Source organism: Nasonia vitripennis (genome assembly GCF_009193385.2).
Source record: "Nasonia vitripennis strain AsymCx chromosome 2 unlocalized genomic scaffold, Nvit_psr_1.1 chr2_random0006, whole genome shotgun sequence".
Lineage (NCBI taxonomy): Eukaryota > Metazoa > Arthropoda > Insecta > Hymenoptera > Pteromalidae > Nasonia > Nasonia vitripennis.
Genome location: NW_022279613.1, coordinates 407484 through 431111, shown reverse-complemented (window position 1 = coordinate 431111; position 23628 = coordinate 407484). Strand labels below are relative to the sequence as shown.

Sequence of the window (23628 nt, the reverse complement as noted above, 5' to 3'; positions counted from 1 at the left end):
ATTTATTACAGCCTTTGCCACTACTCATATCATTACGTTGACTATTTTATTAAGAGTAGTCCGGACGTAACAATACTATACTCTGGCGCTAGCTGGACCAACAAATTGGTTCACCATTTAGCAAAAATACAAAACCACTTCTCGATCTACGAGTTTCTGTACATCCGGAATAATCAGCGTCAGTATAACCGCAGATTTCCTGACTCCCACAATTTCCGAATACTATGTCGAAATCACGCGTTCCAATCAAATGCCGAATTATTCTTTTGAATAATTTCCAGTGCTGTTGAGTGAAACAAGTCAAAAATTGGCTGGCATAATTTACCGCGTATTCTATGCCCGCTCGATACACTCGAGCAGCGAATAAAAATGAATCTACGGCTTCGCGATACGGTATACTCTCATTCTGTGCGCATTCACTCGCTTCTTTATCAAAAACTACGCCAGGTTCAGCAGGAACACTGACTGCATTAGCATCATTCATACTAAACTTATCAGTAATCTTGCTAATATAATTAGATTGACTAATCTTAAGTTTACGATTAGGACGATCACGCGTGATCTCCATACTGACGAATTGATTCGCCTCATTTTCGGTAATCTGAAAATTGCTTTTTAAGTATTCGAGTACAATATTTATCGCGGCTTGGCTTTTCCACATAATTAAGCCGTCATCGACGTACAATGCTAAATAAACTGCAAAATTATTTACCTCGCCGACGAACACTCATTTGTCGCTCTCGATACTGCTAAAATTAAAAGTTTCTAAAAATCCGACGAATTTCTTGTTCCAACACCGTGGAGACTGCTTGAGGCCGTAGAGGCTTCGCTGTAGTTTGCAAACGGCACCTTCTTCAGTGAAGTATGCTTCAGGTTGCTGCAAATAGATTTCTTCTTGCAAGTCGCCGTGAAAAAATGCTGTCTTTACGTCGAACTGCGCGATTTCTAAATCTTCTTTGGCTGCGATCGTTAGGAGAATGCGAATAGATTCGTAGCGGACGACAGGTGCAAAGGTATCAAGAAATCTATGCTTTCCCGCTGGGCGTAACCCTTTGCAACAAGTCGCGCTTTGTATCTAATGCTGTTGTCGTGGGCATTTCTCTTAATTGAGAAAACCCATTTGCTTCCGATCGTGCGCTTATCTTATGGTAACTGGACTACACTCCACATACGTATTCTGTATATGCAATGAACGCGCCGCATCTCTGAGAAGCTTTTCATCATAAAAACTGCAGATGAGCTGCCGAGATCGGCGTCGAACTCGGCAGGGCATCTTCTCTTCGGAATTCCCCGTTATTGCTCTTAAAACTAAAATATTCTTATTATAATGCTACCTATAATTCAACAGTGAATTATCTCGCGGTCTATCTCACGCTCAGACATCACCAGTCACTCTATGGCTTTTTGCGAGTGCGTATTCGCGCGCCTATATTTCTTTATAGGTACTATTCCTATCTTCTTGGCGTTTAGAAAACTTTTTCTAAAAAGATGGGAACTTGCTGACACGATTGTAGTTGCTATTACAAATGGCTCGGCGTTACCAACTTAAAGAGAAAACCGCTGCCAATTCATTGGCACGTAGCTTTCTCCAACTAAATTAACTAAGTCTAATGAATAAAATATTGTTTTAATATACAGTATAATCTGCCTGCTAATGTATGAAGCGGTTTTTGGTACATAATTTAATACATAAGTTTTGGATTGTTCATTGTCCAAAAGTTTGCAGACCCCTCTGTATTTTTATTATAGACTACGAACGCTGCCGTCAATTTTTTTTCACAGAATACATATATATATATATATATATATATATATATGTGTGTGTGTGTGTGTGTGGACGGACGACGGGAACTGCAACTGGAAAGGACCGAAATATTGTGTCGCAACGCTGCAGTTCGTGTACCCGATAACGATTGTACGGTACAAGAATTGCAACGATTTCAAAATTATTACGCGGACAAGAATATAGGGCTTGTAGCGTACGACACATTCGGCAAAGGCAACCTCCCATTTTTCGATGGACGGAACGATATCGACCATCTTTCCGGCTGTACATTTCTTCTGCATTCGGACCACACTATGATGTTATCTTAAATATTTTTGGAGCCGCGAGAAGCAAAGTTCTTTTGCAATTACTGCGATTGCGGCTTTAAAATTATTGAAGATCACAAGTTTACTCGCACATGTTCTCGTTGCTTCGTCTCACCAGCGTGCAGCGAAGCGATTATCGAGTGTGACGAATGCAAAAGAAGTTTTTATGGTCAGGCCTGCTGTGATAATCATAAGTGGCCTGGCTCATACAAAGCCGGAATTAAACATTTGTGCAGAGCGTTACGCATTTGCAAATGCATCAATGCCAGTCGTGGTAAGCACAAATGTGGCATGAATTGGTGCAGAGTATGCAAGAGTAAGCACGGGTTTAATCAGTACTGCTTCGTACAGCTGATACGCGATAATGTTTCAAGTACTGCTCGCGAAAATGGGGGTCGAGTTAAAAAATATTTATATATTTTTTATGACTTCGAAACATAACAAGATACAGCGTATCGAGGTCATAATGATATCAAATTGCATGTGCCGAATCTGTGCGTTGCACAGTTGCCATGTACCGATTGTATGGACAAAAATTCTGACGAGGACGGTGACAATGACAGACTGTCGTGGTGTAACTCGTGCGGTACACGCGAACATGTTTTCTCAGAAGACCCTGTCAAACAGACACTGCAGCTCGCAGTGCGTGAAAAATCAGGGTTTGACGAAATAATATGTATCGCGCACAACGCTCGCGGTTTCGACACACCGTTTATACTACGCGAGTTAGTAGCCCAAAAATTTCTCCTAGTAATATTTTAAACGGATAGAGCATTATAAGCATACGATACGGCGATACGGACGTACGAAATTTATAAACAGCCTCAACTACTTCCAAATGAAGCTCAACGATTTGCCAGCGACATTTGGATTAGGTAAGAGCAGTAAAAAAGGCTTTTTCAAACCTCATCTTTTTAAGGCACCGGATTGCGTTAGGCTTGTATGGCTTTTAGAACATTTTGCTTCCTCCTAGAGAAAGCTTTGTAATAGTAAAATTTTGTGTTTCGTCAAAACTTCTAGAAAATACTTTTTGGTGTGTTAGAAGTTCAAATCAAGTGTTTTTAGAAAATGTCCCTATGGATGTGTGTGTGTGTACTGTAATATTTCTGGAACTACTCCGTCAATACCAATAAAATTTGACATGCATATCTATTTTTGTATTCTGAATTCGGAAAAAACAGTCATTTTTTTATTTACTCAACTATTTATTTTTTATGGCCATTTTTTGATTTTTGAAAAACACTCTTTTGCGTTTTTTTCAATCATCCCATTCTTACAAACAATTCAGCTAAAATGCATTTTAGCTTTCTAGTTGCAGTTTCAGTCGTCTGTCAGTCCACTTTGTACGCGCAGTCTGAGTCGTGCTTCAAACGCAGATGCACCTCACCGACTACGAGCCCTCTGGGAAGACAGAAATTGTCAGTATTAATAATACTGTAACGGTTCTGTTTTCCCCGGGTGTTGAGTGGTCAGTCGGATCCAGGATGCAGTTAGGGGAAATGTTTAATAATGACTCTGTTTGTATGTTTTAATAATAATGAAGATATGTATTTAGTGTCAAAAACAACAACGTGGGTGCTAGATGTTAAGGCCCATCTGTAACAAAAATCAAATAACGCGAGTCGTTAGGAAGATTTCGCCTGTACAATCGGAGTAATTTAAACTAGCGTGCTTACAATATTTTCAAGCGACTATAAAACTATGGTGCGGTTACGAGTATGCATTTGCGGCATCGGTAAATCGGGTCGGTGTCGGAATTATGGAGCGGAAACGGAGTTTGAGGTTAGGATTGCATTTGTTTGCAGCGGAGTCGTGTGCGCACGTCGATCCAAATGCGTCGCGTAATAACGGCTTCGGTCTCTCTGTGTGCTCACAGTGACAGTCGAAACGGTGTTACGGTATTTTGAGGTTATCCTCGGATTCGCAGAGTAGTGTGTGCACGGCTCTGTGGATCCTCGTCGCTGACCTCGTGCTTCCTTTTGCCGTGTGTGCGCACAGTGACAAAAGGAGTCTTGAGAAGTCTGCTTAAAGGTGGTTTTAAAAGTTAGAGGTTAACCTCAAATTCTCCGGGACGTGAGCGCACGACTCGGTAAACCGTCGGTGAGCGTACCGCTACTTCCTCAACCCTGTGTGCACACAGTGCCAAAGGGAGCAGTGATACGCCAGAATGTAGGCTACGGATTTCGGCGACTCTAGGTATCGTCCACGTGTGCTCACGAGGACGAGAATCGTTGTCGTTTGGGTTTCCCTAATTATCTCGTGTGCTTACGACGATAATCCGGAGTATCGGGATAAAGTATTGCTAACTAGTTGCCCGTGTGCTCACATGACGGTTTCGTCGGTGGTGGTCTAGCTCTTGCTCTCCTTGCAGTATCGTATGCTTACGCTACTGCTCGGATCGGAAGCTCGAGTAGAACCGCCAGCGACCCTGCGTGGTTGACCTTATAAAGCCCCGCGGCGTGTATGTGTGCGCATATATGTCCACTGAGAAAAAAATTTGGTGCGATCAATGAAATTTTAATTGAACCAATTAAATGGCAGTATTACATTATTCTGATATAATATTTAATTGATTCAATTATATGAAAATAACATTATTTAACTATTTAAATTAAATATAACTTAGATCTGAATAAATATAATTTTACTTCGAACAAATATTCAATTATTCCTGAATACTCAATAATGACAGTAACTAAATATTTCATTGATTTTACTTATCATTTGAATAAACGTTGCGAGTGCGTAAATGTTATATTATTTTGTCTCTCAGTAAACAATAAAATATAAATTAGTAGAAACTATTATTTAATTAGATCAACGATATATACTTCGAATCAATACATATATTCGATTGGTATAAATAAATATTTAATTGAAATACAAACTAAAAAAACTTGAAACCATATTATCGCTATCATCCTACCTATTTAAATTCTTATCACACATCTTATCCCATATATATATATATATATATATATATATATATATATATATATATATATATATATATATATATATATATATAGCACCTAATACCCATACGCATACACACGCCCTTACGCTCGCAATTCGCAAATTTTACATACCAGGTGTAAATTTTGATCTTCCTTATATATGAACCAACGACGATTTTATGCACCTGCGGGTGTCAGAGAAGACAGACGCCACCTATCAAGCAAAATCGCATCAGCGAATTAAATATTTAATTGATTTAAATAATTATTTACTTTTATACTTGGAATATTTCAGTTTCCTAGAATATTATATGATGAAATATTTAATTATTTTACTTGAATTAAATATACTAACTTAATTAAATGTTATATTGTATCTAAAAAATATTTTATGAATTTACTATTATAATTAGTTGTGGTTAGTAAACTTTATTATATTTAAATTACAATTAATTGAATATTAATTGATCTGAATTCATATTTATTTAATTCAATGAAATAATTTATGATATTGATGAAATATTTCATCGGAATATTGTTATATAATATTTAAATTGTGGCAGTTAAATATTTCATCAGTGTTTAATCCTCTTAAACTTTCTCAATTAGCATAACCACTGACACAATGCAATGTTGATTAACATTGTTTGAACGAAATATTTAATTGAATTGAACAATTCTTGGGATATTATGCATGTTGTATTAAATTTTTATTTAATTGAATCTGTTGCATTATTTTCAATGAAATTGATTTAATTGATTCAATGAATTTCTTTTCTCAGTGTCGAGCAGGCGCACCGCGCCCGCCTCCTGGTGCGTTACGGCTGAGTTGCTTGTCGCTTGCGGACTTGCCTTTCGGTTGGTGCGCGCTCATTTCGCGTCGTGCGGATTCACCTTTCTATTGTTGCGCGCGCACGCTCGCTTTACGTCGCGTGGCTCACTTCGCGTCAAGCCTATTGCGACCACCTTCACGTTTATTTTTTTCTTTGTGTTGGCTTCTAAAAGAGTTAATTAATGATTGTTGTATATAAAACCAAATTCACTAAATTTTATTGCGTGAATAAGGTCTCTTATAATTAAAATTTTAGAAATTGTTTTAAAATAAATTTTATTTTTATAATCTTTTGATATTGGAAAAAATGATAAAGTAAATGTATTATAAATTCTAATTAATCTTTCTCGCAATTTACTACTATTGAATAGCGACTGAAAATGATATAGCAAAAACATCGCAATTATAATCATTAGTCTGATACAGTACCCAGATCATTTGTCAATCACCACGTCTCCTTCCAAATCCGTCATCTTTCTTTCAACCGCTTTCCTTTTCCCTCTCTCCAGTTGTAGCTTCACCTTCCGTTCTTTTATCTCCTCTCTCAGATCTTTCATCTCACTCTCTAGCCTTCTCTCAAATCTTGCCATCTCTCCACTGCTCTTATTTAGACTTGCTCTCTCACTCTTTTTATCTTTCTCTGCATGCCCTGTAATCTAACCTCTCCGCCACCACGTGCTGCTAGACTTTGTTCCTCCTCGTTCCTCCCATCTTGTCTGTTCCGATCCTTCTTTCTGTGTTGTTCTTCCTTATCGACCTCTTTCTTCTTCGTTCCCTAGTGACTTTTCGCAAAAAGCCCCTAGATGCTTATCCGCGGTCTATTTTAATTTCCCTTGTGCCTCTCCAGCTCTTTTTTCCCTTTCTCGCCTCTATTCTGTCTCCTCCTCTTTCTTTTTTCTCTTCCAGATGATTCCGTTTAGGTGACCTATCTGATTTTTCCTCCCTCCTTTTAATAGTTTTATATTTCAACACTAAACTATATATATATATATATATATATATATATATATATATATATATATATATATATATATATATATATATATATATTTATGTTTAAGAAAGGCTTCAACATTATTTATAGTTTATGAATAATACTTTCCAAACTTTTCAAAATTATTATCAATTATTTTTGTATCCTTAGGAGTACTTCAGCAAATATACATTATTCTGGTCACTTCCAGTTTATTTTCGGTAAATTTCCGGTTCATTGCCGGTTATTTTAAGTCACTTCCGAGGCATCTTGTATTTTTTCCGATTACTGCTGGTTTACTTTCGGTTGACTTCCGGTCTGCCTCTGACCAACGTCTGGTTTACCCCGACTCTTAAGGAAGCGTAGTTTTGGGGATAAAGTGGACTTATAGCTTATAGCCGCAGACTACCAGACACATTTTAATATATTGGAGGATTATAGGCCATAATATTGATAATTAAAAGATTTAATTATAAATGTTTTAATTATCAATCATACGTCTTATAATTAATAATTAAAAGATTTAATTAATAATTTTATCGAATTAATCGAATTAAAAAAGTAATTAATTAGTTGCAAAATTGACTATATATCAAAACGACAATAATTCACATATCACTACATTAAATATAGATCTCACTCTACATAATGCTAATGAAATTGTTGCTTAATCAGCTATTGGCGATCTGCTTGCTTCTTAAATCACAATGGATAATGAAAGAAAAATCATTATGGTTATTCAATTCATTTTTAATCAGTTAAATAGTGTAGATGCGGGTTTGGGTATTTGGCCCGCGCGTGCTCACTTCTGTTAGGACCGCCATACGACTCGTACGTTTGGCTTCCTTGCGCCTTGTACCGTTTCTTTGTAAAGTAAATTTGTGATCTGCCCTTCTAAGAAAAATCCCTGTTCACTTCGTTCTGCATTAGTGTTTTGCGTTTTGAGGAAAATTCGCGATGGCGTTGTTCGCGTGTGTCTGGTGCGCGTGTGTGTATGCCTCGAGGCGTTAGACTAAGTGTTCTTTGGGAAGGTGCCCACGTTGTGGGCGTGTTTCCTATCAGGGCGAGCGAGCTGCTGCAACACCTTGTTGCCCTCGTGCCAAGCGTCTGGTTCCCCGAGACGTCGGGGCGCTCTTAGTATACGGTTGCGGACAATCTTCTCGCTTCCCAGGCCCGGCTTCCAGACCTTAGGGACAAGGGCGGAAGCAGTGGCGGACTACGGCGAGGCCAGCTCAACGCTCTCTTCAGCGGCGGCTTTTGCTTGCGGTTTTAGCGGCAAGAGAGCTCTCTATGCGTGCGAAAAAGGTACCTCGCGTCTTTGCGTTTCTGCATGCGTATTTTTGGATAAGTTTTTCTTCTCTAGAGTCACTTTTCTTTTCTTTCATTTGTATAATTTACTTTTCTTATTTTCAATAAAGCTTACACTTGCTAAAGCTTTTCCCTTTGATCCGTGAGGGTTTTTACGCCACAGCAAGTGCACTTTTCTTTTACCGCGAAATAGTGTGTTTTTAATTGAAGAACTCTTCACGCACTCAATCCCTTTCCTTGTCAGAACTCACTTTGAGTTCTTCCACTCATTTTTAGTTTATTATTTAATGGTTATAGTGTATATTTTACTGAATCAATAATATCATTACCTTTATTACACAAATCGTTGCCCCATATTGTCGAAAAGATGCAACGATTTTTAAAGACAATTCATACGAACATCCAATGATTCTAGCAAAAGACTTTTATGTTAATTTTTTAACCGATTGTGAATTGTCCCTTCAATAACAGAAACAGCATCGACTGTTACTATTACAGAAATAACTGATGCTTCGACAGATAATATTTTACAGGATTATAGAAGTTTATATATATGTAATATATTTCTTAACAAAAATATTAATATTCGTTAACTTTCATTCAATACAACATTCTTTCTATTGCATATATTTACTTCTTTCAAGAACCATCAATTTCGATGTTTCACATCTGCTAACTGTCCCGTGTTGGTACACCCTTTTTTATCGTTTTTTGGTTCAAAGATGTATATATTTTTTGTAGAATTCCTCATGATGTTTGTGCATCACTATTCATATTAGATTGTTTGTTTTATTTTTTGGATTGGAATTTCTCAAGAGCAATTAGATAAATATAACTGATAGTGTTGCATAGCAATATTTGCTATGTAACTTATTGTGAATCCATAAGAGTATGTAAATATGGTAGAATCCACTAGAAGTGAAAAAGTAAGTCTTTGGATTCATGTGTGTGTTTGGAAAGAGTAATCAAGTAATCCTTACCCATTTAAAAAGTTATTTTAATTATTTTATATATTTTTTAGACAAGATGTCAGAAGTGGATCAAAAGTTGACAAAGAAAAGTTACAAAATTCTCAGTATACCATAAAAGCGAGTCGACACATAATACTAATAAGACATGGGCAATATAATACTCAAGGCAAGTCAGATAATGAAAGAAATTTAACAAATTTAGGTAAGAACATTCACGGAGTGAAATATTTTACAGGTTTTATGTCTGTATTCTGTTTCTTGATCAAATTCATAAATGGTTAAGACTACGCATATGTCCCAACTGCTATTAAGGGAACGCAATACCTTTAAACCCTGAAAAAAAGAACATTGAGGAAAATTCATAAATTTTAACTAAAACATTTGAAATATTTTTAGATATATTTATCATAATTACCTTTAATTTTATTATGCTAAAACTTTCATTTTTCCTGCTGGCCCATTGTGGCACTCGATGCAAGAACTTGTGAACTTTTTCACTGTCCGTAGGATTCCAAGTGAACGAATGGTTCTTTTGGGCTCAAACTGAAGAAGGATACTTTGTACACTTGTAGTTTTGGTATGAATGCAGGGATTTTAATTTGAATGTTTAGAAATGATTTGGCGATGAAAAAACTTAATTTTTTTTTTGCTTATTCTGGCACCTTTTTGTGTATAAAACATTTTCTAAACATTTAAGTCAAGATCCCTGCATTCATACGAGAAATACAGGTGTACAAAGTATCCTCCTTGAGTTTGAGCCCAAAAGAACCATGCGTTCACTTGGAATCCTACGGACAGTGATTTGAAATCAGTAAAAACAACATTTAGAGAAAATCAACTTTAAAGTTTATGAAAATTGTTGAAAGTGTAACTTAAATTAGTGCTTACCAAATCCTTTGGGGCCAAGTTTTCTATGTTCCACACACATAGACCTTGACTCTTAGCAATTATGGGGTATATTCACTTATACCTCTGGGTTCTGTACGGCTTTTCTTACCTGCAAACAAAAAAAGGCATTTCATGAATTTTTATAAAAATTTGATAAAAAGGATATTTTATCCTTGATAATGATAATACTTTATACTTATCTTTTCTTTTAGTTACTGTATTAAACCTCGAAGATAAAACTGCAGAAAATTACCAGTCTAACCTCCAAAAGTCAAAATGTTTAGTCTGAGAGCTCCAATCTCTGTAGCGGCTTTTTCTTTCATCACTGCAGTTTTCACAGAGTCCTTAGCCACTGTTTTACACACTTCACTGAATTGTTCGCTAATTGCATCACATGCACACTGAGCCATGGGTATTAAGCAGTCCATCAAGCCACAAAATAGATGATGATCAGCGTGTCCAAGTCCAAGAGCACGAAATGTAACTACTGCTCTTCTGTTGTTCACCCAAGCATGGTTCTGGACGCCAACTTTTCTGCATGAGTTAAAAGCTGTCAGCTGACTACAAATTACTTCAATCTTGTATCGTAATCCCTAAGCTTCGGATTTGCAAGTTGAATTTTGCCATGACGTTGGTTGCGAATCAAAATTTTCTCAAGCGCAGGAAATAGAATGTTAATATCAATCAATCTATTCCTGATCTTAGAGATATCTTCCGCTGATATAGTTTGTATCTTCTTTGATGAACTTGAAGTCTTGACTTGTTGGCAGGTTCATCCTCACTCGTTACTCCTATAAATCTTCTTTACCTCTTCTTGCCTCTTCCTCGAGAGTACTTCTTGTCTGGGTGGGTACACGCAAAACTGCCCTTGGTATCTCGATGATCACACATATTTTTAAAATCACTAACATTACACTTTTTTAAAAAACTTCACTATTCTGCTTTTAGACAAACACTTTACTTTCTTTCTTTTTGGGATTATAAGCTATAAGCTATAACCCCAAAAACACTACAAACACTACTTAGATTAATTTAAAAACACTTTGTAAAAACACTATGTATTAAGACATCAGCTGTGTTTACTCAGTGTAAAACACATCCCAGGACTATATCAGCTGTGTTATGAAATATTTGTTGTCTGCTTGCAGAACAGCAGAACGGTCGCTCTGTCCTTTTCCGACACATTGATTCTAACCTGCCCACAGGCGGGCGCGCGATATTTGAATTTAAATAAATGTCCCTACGTGTCCATCGGAGCTTTATATAAGAAGCGAAACTAGAAATGTATCTCGAAAATAACGCAAAAAAATCTTATCAATACGCTCTAATTTATTTACTAAAATATGTATGCGGAGCATAATATACGTATATACTACGGTAAAAAATAGTATTTTCAACATTTACAATAAAAGTTTTATTCAAATTCAATTTATAAAACTTAAAATTAGAATTATTAGTCGTATTAGACAAAAAATGAAAAATACGCAATTTTACGAAAAAACGATAAAAATTTTGTTTTAGTAGTTTGCTTATAATTTTGCGGGACATTTTTTTTTGATAAACGGGTTTTAGGAGCGTGTTCTACGGAAAATATCCTGTCAAAATAGGCAATAAAAAATCGATTTTTTCGAAGTTTAAAGGTGTTGTGTCCCCTTAAGTGTTTAACACATACAAACAAACGGACGCATTTACGAAAGCCAAATATGAGCTACATCGAATGTAATTAGCAGAAAACAATTTAAGTGAGAAGGGAAATGGTGGAGAAGAGAGAGAGAGAGTGCTAGGTATAAAACGTGTAAAATGGAATGAAATGAGATGAAGGAGTGTATGTGTTTGCGTAAATATTAGGTGTTTTTCAGTTTAAAGAAATATTTTTTAGCTGTTTGTTTAATGTGCGATATGGATAGTGTGTTGCGAAGGTGCGATGGAAGATTGCTCCTAAGATAAGAAGTGCTGATGAAAAATTAATTATTTAGCGTCTACGTCTTAAAAGCCGGGATATACAAGGAGATTACCTCACCCCTTACAGACCTGAGCGCAACGTGGAAATCAAAAGAGCCTAGTATGCAGGTAGGCTTTGATGTATTAAACATCTTTCTCAAGAAGCAGGCCATGAAGTATTTCCTACGCCCGGCGGTGGTAAGTCATTGCAACTTACGCCTTTAAGAGGAGATGTCCTCGTCCCTCCTTACACTATAGATATAACGGATTCTCGTGTTGACAAGTTTTTGGATTTAAGTGTCCAATTCTTGAGTCAGGTCACAGTAAGCCAATGAACAATAGTCTATGATCGGAAATAGGAGTGCTTGCACAAGGGGTTTGCATAGCCTGAGGTTAGTGCTCTTCCGAAAGAAGTAAAGTCGATAAATCAAAGAGTGAGTACGATTACAGATTTGTGTAACGTGTTCTTTCCACATAAGTTTGGAGTCAAGCACCAACCTCAGATTGCGCAAAAATAATTCATAGTCGACCCGGGCTCCCCATATGTTGATGTAAGTGTTAGCAACAGCAGGTAAGGCATTTATGTAGTAGGAAGAGTCCAGCACAATTACCTTAATCTTAAGGACATTAAGTTTGAGACGGGTTTGAGCAGCCAAGCCCATTATCATTTTGGCGTTAGCACTCATCCTGACAGAACAAGAATCAACTTCTTAAGGTGGCATTGGCTGTATATTTGCAGGTTATCTGCATAGATTAGATATGACACATCTGAATTTAGACAAAAACCAATATTATTGATGTACAACGCGAACAACGGTTGTACATCAATAATATTGGTTTTTGTTTAACGGTGTTAAATGGTAGAAAGGTTAAGGGTTCGTTGTTGTCATCAATGACGTAATACCCGCTCTCCCGTAGTCCCTTGCGCGCGAATACCCCCACTTTTACGTACGCGTGGGCACTGCTCACCGAATGCCTATAAATACTGAGTGCACGCGAGCCTATCAGTCGTCTCCCAATCCCAGCTCGGTGCAGACATACCCCCACTTTCGACACTCAGCTAGCGAGTTCGAAACGCCACACCGAGGACGATCAGCCCAGGCAAAAATATTTTCAAGAATAAACTAGCCACAAAAAGAATTCGACTCGCTTTCTTCCGAACCTTCCCTGCTGCAGCGCTTAAAGAAACCAAGTAATTGTTGGGCTCTCTCTGAGGGCCGCGTTCCGGACCTATAGGTCCGGCGCTCACTCACGCTAATCAGTTCTTCGTGGGTAGCCGAATGGAGCGGACGACTGTCCGAGACATGGTCTCGCGGACGTCCAAATTGCTTACGTCTCAAGTCAAGGCCATTCTCTCTTTCTCTATCTTTCGCTCTCGAACGCAAGACAGTTCTCGCGACTGCAGACTGCAGAGCCGAGTAAGATCTGGCTGGAGTTTACTTCCCGGCACGAGCTCGGCAAGGTCAATTAGACGTCAGCGGCCGCACGATCAGAATCTGTCAAAATACTACCCGGCTGATTTGTTCCCGGTAAGTGTATTAGAAAGTCCCTGGCAACGTCCAGCCGTGCCTTTGGCTACGGCGCTAGTTTTCCTTTCGAAGAGAGAGAGAGAGAGAGAGAGAGAGAGAGAGAGAGAGAGAGAGAGAGAGAGAGAGAAAGAGAGAGAGAATAACCCATAGTACGCAGCTCTCGAACCTCGACGAACCCGCTCTCGTGGTAATAGTGGATTGCGTCAAAGAAGTCGCCGTTCACGGACGGCGCAAACCCGTCGTTTTTTCGGATTCGCGTCCTCTCCTGGTCGTTCGCTGGGAAAATGACAGTATTAGAGCTCCACCCGTCAAAGGTCGACCAGCAACTCCTTTAAGCGGCGGTTTGAGTAGTGACGCTCAGGAAGCCCACACGACCACGACCCATCCACGCACCGCCCGAGAGAGATTCTGTACACGAGTCGACGATCTTCCGCTGCCCCGGATTTCGAGATCCATGTTTGCTCACTGCCGCCAATGGACGCGTTCACAAAGTACAAGGATTATTAAAGCAGAACACCGTAAAGTTGCACAAGACCACGGAGGCCCACCGTAGTCGATCCCGGAGTCAGCTTCTAGCAATTCGGAAGCTCTAGAAACGATCACGCTACCGCTCACTTGAGCGCGCTCTCCTGCCAAGACCACTCTAACTCGATACATTCCAATTAGCCCTGTTCATGGCCACCAATCAGTTTAACTTTGGGAGACCGCCTTTGTAACTTTCCCTTTCACTCTTCTTAGCAGAGAGCTTGGATAGAAACAGACGGCCTGTTCTCTTCCTGTGAAGTAAGATGCAAGCCAGCGGATAACCTGCTTGGAGAAGCCGAAAGAGGATAGCTTTCTGAGTAGCCTGACGTGATACACAGTATCAATCGCCTTGCTGAAATGAAATGGAAGAAGAAGAGTGACCTTCTTTGTATCTTTTCCAAGCCTGACTTCATTAGTCAACTTAATTTAAGCCGGACTGTGCTGTGGCCAGTGCGGAAGCCTGTTTGGAAGTTGTCAAGGTAAAATCTTGATTCAAATTACTCAGAAATTTGCCTGTGCACCAGCTACTCCAGCGCTTTGGATAGAAAATAGAGTAGAGAGATCGAACGGTAGTCAGTCAGAGTTGTTGGAGAACTGACATTGCTTAGTGCTCGTACAAGCGACGACTTTCAGGCAGAGGGAAAGCGTACCTCGCTCAGAGACAGGTTGAAGATTCGACATAGTAGCAGAGCGAGTATTGGCAGTGCTTTGGTGATTACAACCTGTGGGATGCCATTGCTTCCCCTGGCCTGGGTGTTAAAGTGTAATACAGCAGCCGACACATCAGACTCTGTAATGACCCTGAAGCTGAAATGTTCAGGGAGGTTCAGACTTTCCAGGGTTTACAGATACTCCTTAACCGATGGAGCTTGAGGATCATTAGAGATAGAACTAAAGTGTTTGTTGAGAGCGTCTGAAGAGAACCGAGCAGGTGAAGGTAATTTAGAGGTGGTAATACCAAGATTTTCAAGCTCTTTCCAGATTTTTGCAACATCCATCAAGGTAGACAGGCGTGAATAGTAATAATTCCGCCTAGCCTCCTCAACCTGCCTTTGAGCGTCGTCCTTTGCAATTCTATAAAAGTATAGACCCCAAGGTAATCGACTTCTGTGAAATCGCTTGTAGAGTCTGTTCCGTTCAGTCAAAAGGTCACGAAGAGCCGTGGTGAATCACGGGTTACGCCGACGTCCTGTTGTCACGGTCTTTAATGAGGCGAGATGATTTATGGCGTTCGTTGAGTTAGCGTTAAGAATGTTAATGAATTCGTCAAGTCATGACTTGGTGAGGGATGACCAGTCACATGCGCTGAGGATGTCCCTTATCTTCTCAGCATAGATTCCTTTGTAGTTTCTGTAAGAGTATGTAGCGGGTACATGGTGTGGAATGTGTACGTCGAGTGTGGCTGCGATAAGGTTATGTGCGTTGATGAAAGGAGTGTCCGTCTTCAAGTGTGATAGCAGGTAATCCTGCTCATCAATTAAGCATAGGTCAAGCCAGGTGTCAGAGCTCCTGCCTGTGGTGGGTTGCACCATGTGGCACATAAGTAAGTGAGTTTTTATCAATGAAGGCCCTGATAAAATTGGCGTCTTCAGATGAGGGTAGTTGATCAGAGTGAAAATCAACGATGGTGACCTTAGTGGAGTAATTGTGCATATGCGTTGTTAGTTACTCAATGAAGTTCGATCCTTGGATAAAGGGTGCATGCAGTGGACCATAACACAACCACCACGAAAATGGGCGATACTCCCGTAGCCGAGATCTCATAGAACATATACTTCGGCTTACCTGGCTTGCCCGACCAAATTCGCCGTCAGATAACGAGATAACGCTGGCTGTCAATGAATGATGAATGTAGAGGGTCACACCTTACTTAGGACCGATAAACGTTTGCTGTGAACATTGCAAGCAATGCATGTTGTGGATGAGAATGTATCAAATAAAGCTAAATAGTTAAACGACTGCTGTAGTCATGGTACCTTAGAATTGAAATCAACATTCTACATGAATTGCGATCCTTATTTGAAGGAACTCATGAAAAATCGAGTAGATTCTTCAATCGCATTAGGAATTCAAACAACATATACGCATTTTCATCATTTCATGCTAATTTAAATAATTCAAGATCTGCTGGATGTGCTCCGTATTGCTTTGAAATTTGAGGGAAAATTCACTATTAAATTAAAAAGACTTTATATCCTGAAATAGATCCAACTTATAGTCAACTTTTCATTATAGATCCACAAAAAGCAATTGGTTATCGTGGTTATTCCAATTGTGATGTAGATATAACTATTTTACATACTCTAGAAAATATATTTAAGGAACACAATATTCTTGCTGAAATGATGAATTAGGAAATTGCTAATCAGCGAGATTTATCGATTGATAATTCTGAACGAAAATTACAATTGTTTTTTTAAATTCGAAGCTGGACAAGATAGAAACAGATATAATTGTCAAAGAGCCAATGAGGTTGCTACTGTTTTTCCTACAACCGCTGATGGTGATATATCAGAATTATACGTAAACATCCGTAATCAAAACACGCAATATATCATTACGATCTATTAGCTCAATAAATCTATTGGTTGAACCTATAGTATATACATTCTTCTATCCACACAAAACCAAAGGGTGAAGCGCAAATTTGAAACGACTGAATAATAAAGCACGATTTAGCAATAAAAACCTTAATGATTATGAAGAAAGTAGTCGTCGTGTTACGTGGTGCGCCTATGTCAAATGCAGAATCACTAAATCGACTAAATGAATTTAATGCATTTTTATTACGTCGTAGATTATTCTAACAGTAGTAGTAGATAATTACGTTAAAATTGAAAAAGATAGAATTCAATATTGTAAAGATAATCAAATGAAAATGCGTGCAGAGTCTAATCAAGAGTCAAAATTAAATTGATCATTTAAAGACTACGGCAAGTAATGCCAATTGTCAGATTGATAAAAAGGTTGTACTGCCATCAACATTTGTAAGTTAGCCACGATAGATGATGCAAAATTACCAAGATTCTACGGCTATTGTACGTAAAACAGGAGAACCAGATTTATTTGTCACTATGACGTGTAATCCTAATTGGATAGAGATTAGAGATTATTTACTACCTAATCAACAAGCATTTAATCGCCCTGATATATGTGCATAAAAAAGAACGATTAATTTATATGATAACAAAAGTTAAATATTTCTGAGAAGTTCTCATGAATGTATGCGTAATTGAGTTTAAAAAACGGGAATTATCACATGCTCATATCGACGGTCGAAAATGAGAAGCAGCTAGTCCAGACAAAGTCTCGGAAAGCAGCTAGTCCAGACAAAGTCTCGGAAAGCAGCTAGTCAAGAAAATCGCTTCGGAAAGCAGCTACTCCAGAAACATTTTTTAGGAGGCAGCTACTCCAGAAAAAGTTTCGGAAAGCAGCTACTCCAGAAAACGCGCCAGAAAGCAGCTACTTCAGAAAGCGTGTTAGAAAACAGGTAGTCGAGAAAATCGTATAATAACCAGATTCATTTTTCGAGTAGCAAGAAGCAGCTACTTTAGAGCTAGTTTAAAAACGAGACAACCCAGCACGCGAGTCAATAAGTAGTCATCCCAGACAACTTGAAAGTATTCGATTAGGCAGGAATTGATAGTGTTCAAGTGTGGGGGCTGTTTATTTAAAAATGAATGTAAATCTTGATTTGGCCGATTGTGTTAAATAATCGAATTTTGGCATATGACGTAAAAATTAGCGAGAAAACAAATTAAGTGTGTTGCAATAATTTAACAAAAAGTTCAAAGTTCTTACGTAATTGTATATGAAGCGCCACTCGATTTTATTTAATTTTGTTAAACGTAAAAAGAATTAGATAAACACGAAAAAAAACAAAATTGGAATTCTAAACAATTATTAGTATGCTTATCCTCTTAAAATAATTAAATACCTTTTGATCAAAGAAAACCGAATTAATAATAAAGTATTATTCCAAAAACAAAAGGAAATTTGAATATTGTTTTTAAATCTACAAAAAGTTTAATTAACAAAACTCTAAACCAACAATTATTCCTAAAGTGTAAACTTCTCTTAATAAAATAATTTTAAAAAATTATTTATTTACGAAAAAGGTTAAACAATCGTGATCCTAAATCTATGTTAATTAATAATAATGATTAATGTCGTAGAACTCTTAAAATGTTAATTTTTCGTTTTTATTATTTGAATTCCGCGCTCGCTCAAAATGGCTGCCGCGCGCTCTCTCTGCTTCTTGACTCTATTCCGACTCGACCGCGTCAGTTGCGCCTAGTCTCGCGACGCTGTAAAGTCCCTAGCCGTGCCTAGTAACAACGCTCTGAACAAACAAGTGCCGTCGGCTGCGTTGCTGCAATGGCTAACCTCGCCCGCGTCGCGTCGCGTACTTTCTCCTTCAATTATCGTTATTAAATAGCAGTGAAAATAGTGCGCACGTGTAATCTAATGGTTCGCGAGTGTGTTCTTTACATGTGAAGGTGATTTTCGGAAGGTGTTAATTGGTAAAAAGTGGAAATATAAGTGTGGGCCCAGGACTCTACCCCAAGCAGTACAACCTGTTACTGCTTACTGATCAGATAAGTTCTCCTGACAATTTATTGAAACATAAATCATTTCCATGACTCTAGAGCTTGTTGCTTTGTGTTGAATGTACCTTTTCACTTATTCTAGGATAGTACAGGATTCTCAAAGGCCTCTTTTCACCTGCGACGACTCAAGAAAATGCACGCAAGTATAAACTTTTGAGTGTTGTCACACGCTTTATTTTCTTAAATATTGTAATTTTGCTCCCTATATTGCTTGAATGAGTTATGCGGGTTGGCTTTAACATGAACAAGGCTTTTTATCTTAGATTTTTACTCATTTGCAAGTTTTCGTTTAAAATTGTTAAAATTGTTAATTTTCTGACTTTGATGTTAAAGTATATTGACAATAAATTAAAACATACGTTATAAACAATTCATTAAGTGTATCCGTGTAAAATTTCCTTTCTCTGAATCGATTATCAAGCCATGTGATAAGAATTCCTTTTCAAACTTGCTTTTTCGCGTACAATTCTGACTCTACTTTCTAATTGTGGGAAAATTGTGTATTAAAATGATTATTCAATGTATTTACGACTTATTTGCTCCTTCTAGGGTCGAGGAAATTGTGCAATGAATGTTGTTCACGGGGCCAAACTGAATTTACTGGTTGAAACTTCCACGATCGACGTCAACCTAAGGATTTCTTTGATTCTATGCAGTGATCAACAATGTTACAAAACCGAATAAACCAGATGAGTGTCCCTTTTAGTGTATGTGCTTTTACTTTGCTTTCTACAAGTGTTTGCAAATGAAACTAACTTCGACGCGTTCTAACATTTGTCCTTTTTATAAATGATAGTGAAAGTAAAAAGTGTTTGTTTGTGTATTAGTAATGAATAATTTGAAACTAGGTGTTTGATTGCATTTGTTGAAAAACAGAAGTTAAATGATCTTGTTTTGACGTGTTTTCTTAACCTTTTCACTTTCTTAAATGCTGGTGAGACTAATTTGTTTATATTTTTCTTTTTGAAGTATTTTAGAATGACGTGTTTTGTTCAAATGCCATGCATATCTAATTATTTTAAGTTAACTTTTCAGTGTACAGATGCATAAAAAGGGACTCGCACGAGTACTTCAAAGTGCGCTTTTGATAAGGCGCTTCCTTTTCCTACTTCTTCTCACAAATTTCAAACAATGAGTATGACTTTACCAATTTGTTGTCAGTCGCACTCCTTTATTTCTAATGACCTTTGATACCAATTTTGATTATTTTTTGTAGTATGGAGCTAATACTTCTGGTCCTGAACAGTCAATTCTCACTACTACTGTAAAAATCGAATTTCAGCACCAGAGTACCTGCGTAGGAAAACACTCCAGTTAGACTCTGGTTGGGAAATGCCAGTGATTTTTAATCTTCGTCGACCAGATTGAGGTATGTATATCACACTTATATTGACTTCGCATGTATTTTCTTTCTTTTTGTATACAAACTAACGGGCCCTTCTTTTTAAAGTAACGCAGCTTTAACAACTTGTTGTCCGTATTATGTAAATTTTATATGTTTATGAAATATTTTTTTTTTATATTAGAATCATAGATGTTTTAATTATTATCATTTGGGGTCCATTTACAAGCAATAATTTCGTTCTTTTTAGAAAATTTTGGAATTACTTTTGTTGAAATTTCAAGAATTAAAATGCTTTTGACTAAAATGATTTTCAGCAAATTTTTGCAGGTCTGAAAATTTCTTTTTAAAATGTAGTTCATCAATAATTTTTCTCTTTAATTTAAATATTTTCCTAACACGTTTTTCCTTTTAGCAGATCATTTGGACAAACAGAGAGCAACAAGTGATTCTAAGTATGAAAAAGCTGGAGCTTCAAAAATGGCCACCCCCTCAACTATGCACGCACGTTGGACCGCACAAAGGCTCTGACGTCACAGCATGACGCCAAGCTCTCCAAGCGACGCTTCGATTCGACTATGCGCGCAGTTTGAAATTTGACACCCGTCTTTGTTTCAAGTATCACGCGTGATTTTAATCTTAAATTTTTTTCCACTTTTTCACTTCACTTCAATTGTTCTTTTAGAAACGCGGACACTGTATACACTTCAATATTATAATATTGTGGTCCAAAAGAAAGGAAAATTAAATTTGCTTTGAGATAGGCAATATCTCGGTGGGACCTTCAATTTTGTTACAGATAAAACTTGTTTTATCTTTCTTTTTATGCGAATTTGCCTACCTAACACACTCTACAGATGTCCAAGTGTAATATCGTCAGGATTCGTGTCCCTGCCTGCAAACGTTTTCCTTTTCTTTTCGTGGTAGTCCAAATTAATAATTGAAAAGCTTACCTTGCATTTATTAGTTGAAGACGTTCTTAGATGGCTTACTCTTCCTTCTTATATTTTACTCTTTTCTTATTTTGGAAACTTGGAGTGAGTGGTTTGGAAAAATTTAAAATAACAAAAGGCTATGGACCAACTTATGTATTTTCTTCCAAAGAAATTTTGTATACATGTGAGTGAATCTCTTAAATTGAATCTTGGAAATAAGCGCTATTGAATCTAACTAAAATAAATCTAAATTTCTGAATAAAATCTGATCGAAATTCTAAGTGCCGCCACCAGCTTACTTCCCCTCAGCCGCGTTACAATGTCGACGCTTGTTGCACTCATTAGGCCTTACGGGGCCTGACAACTAGTTGCGCGCCGAAACTGCAACGTAGCTCCGCACGTGCGCCTCTCCGTCAGTGGGGAAGTTGTTTGGATCAGCGAGATTCTTGGCCACTTGATACTTTTGTGGCCTTAAGTTATACGTGTGGAACTTTCTCGAAGACACACTTGAAATTATTATTTCAAATGTGGATTCAGAAAGCTGTCACGTAACACAAATTTATTTAATTTTTGTTATTAACGTTTATTCACAAAAAAGTGGTATCCCCAATAGGCCTATTAGACTCTTATAATTTGCATTATATAACTTTTGCTTGCATTTAAAATATACATTTTTTTTAAAATAACCATTCTCATATTTGTCCAATATGAAAACATGTATGTACAATTTTTTGATTATGTTTCATATATATATATTGCTTTTCTATGGACCTATATGAGCATACTACTTTATAATTTTTCTAAAAAAAATTGGATACATTAATATAAATATAATAATAATATGATTACAGCACAATTTTACGTATGTTATTTCATATGGCTTCTTAAATTATCAGCTCTATAAAATCTTGTTACAATAAGTACATATTTGTATATTTTTTATGTAAAAGTAAGTAACGCATAAGGTGATTATGTCTTTTGAATAATATTCCGCATTTGTGACAAAAAAATATTTTAATGTCTGCATGCTTCCTTATGTGCCTTAAATAATTTTTCTTGAAATTAAGTTTAGCAATCTTGAATAAAAAGTAAGACAATATCCACAATATGCATAAAAATAATGAATTTAAAAACGTTTAAACTTATAAGTTTTAATAAGTTTGCATGTATTTTTCATACTTATATTTTTCATACTCATAACATTGTGTTCAAATCTATAAAGATGTTAAGTATACTAAAAAACAATTTCTATGAAATGACAATTACTAAAGTGGACATTATCAACGGAAAACATACATTTGCACTTATTTAAACGCTTCTGTCCAAACAATATTTTTTATAAGTTGGATATCATTGGTTTCATTTTGAATAAACAATTGATTTTCATTTTTACATTTAGAAAAGGCAACATACAACTGACCGTGAGAAAAAAGTGGCTTATGAATATAAATATCAACTGTGTCAAAACTTTGTCCTTGCGATTTGTGTATAGTCATGGCAAAAGCGAAAATTAGAGGAAATTGTCGACGAAATAATACGAAAGACAAAGATGTATATTCACCGGTGTCTAAAATAATTCTTGGAATGAAAGCAGTAGTTTCCTTTTTATCACCTGTAATAATCTCAGCTTTGATATTATATTTGAACAGTTTAATTATTTTCAATCTGGTACCATTGCAAAGACCGTCATTTATACTTATATTTCGAACGAGCATGACTATTGTACTTTTCTTTAAAGTCAATTTATGTACTGGGAAACCTGGGAATTTCAACCCTACTGAAAAAAATCAGATGACAATCAACTGATAATCACCTGATAATCAGCTGACGTTTTGGCATGATTATCAGCTGATTATCAGTTGATTGTCATCTGATTTTTTTGAGTAGGGAGAAAATTTGAATATTCTGTTGGATACTTTAATTCAGCATCACTATGAGTTTCATCAACACCTTTATGTCTAGCGTAATCAATACTATAATATATAACTTCCTCGCTATTAATTTTTTAAAATATTTTTTTTATTTTGTAAATATCTTCATTATGGGACGATAAAATGACTCTGTTTAAAAGATCATCATTTATCAATATAACTAAATAGTAAATTTGATTGCATGTGTTATTAGTTTTCCATTTGTCTGGAATTTCAAAACTGTCAATATGTCCATCACCAATATTTAAAATGAAAGATGAAAATTAATATTTCCTGATCTCATATTTATCTTTAATTTTAACACCTTGAAATTCTCCAGAATATACACGAACAAATGCTATAATTTCCACTTCACTGAAATGACGTACGTATCATTCATTGACATATGCATTTTATAAGTACTTCTATCAGTAACTTTTAAAGATTTGTCGCCTACGATAAATGGTTCAAAATATTCCGAATTCTCATAAACATGCTTTACAATTTTGGCTGTAATTTTCATATGATTTTCTTCCGTATTAAACAAAAAAATACGAAAAGCAACAAAATAAGCAATTGCCATCTCCAAGGATTTTTTTTCTATTCCACATTCTGACATTATATTGGATATTCTGTCTATCTACTATGTCAAAATTTTATAGATTGAAAATATTTAACTTTCAATGTTGAGTATGGTTCTCTTTATCTCTCTTTTCCTCTTTCTCTCTCTCCTTGTCTCTTTCAAATGATTGCAGCCTGGATTTAGTATCCCACACAATAATTTATACATAAAAACTCGCGATTTAATTTTGAATT

At 36.7% G+C, this 23628-nt stretch overlaps 1 protein-coding gene across 3 annotated transcripts in view; it reads left to right on the top strand.

Moving 5' to 3' along the window:
- Pgam5 (phosphoglycerate mutase family member 5) overlaps positions 1-23628 on the top strand; it is a 175836-nt gene that overhangs the window by 42157 nt on the left and 110051 nt on the right. For all 3 annotated transcript variants that reach the window (NM_001168210.1, XM_031925158.2, XM_031925159.2), the window contains 1 exon segment: positions 9183-9334. In NM_001168210.1, the coding sequence (NP_001161682.1) occupies positions 9183-9334 (152 nt within the window).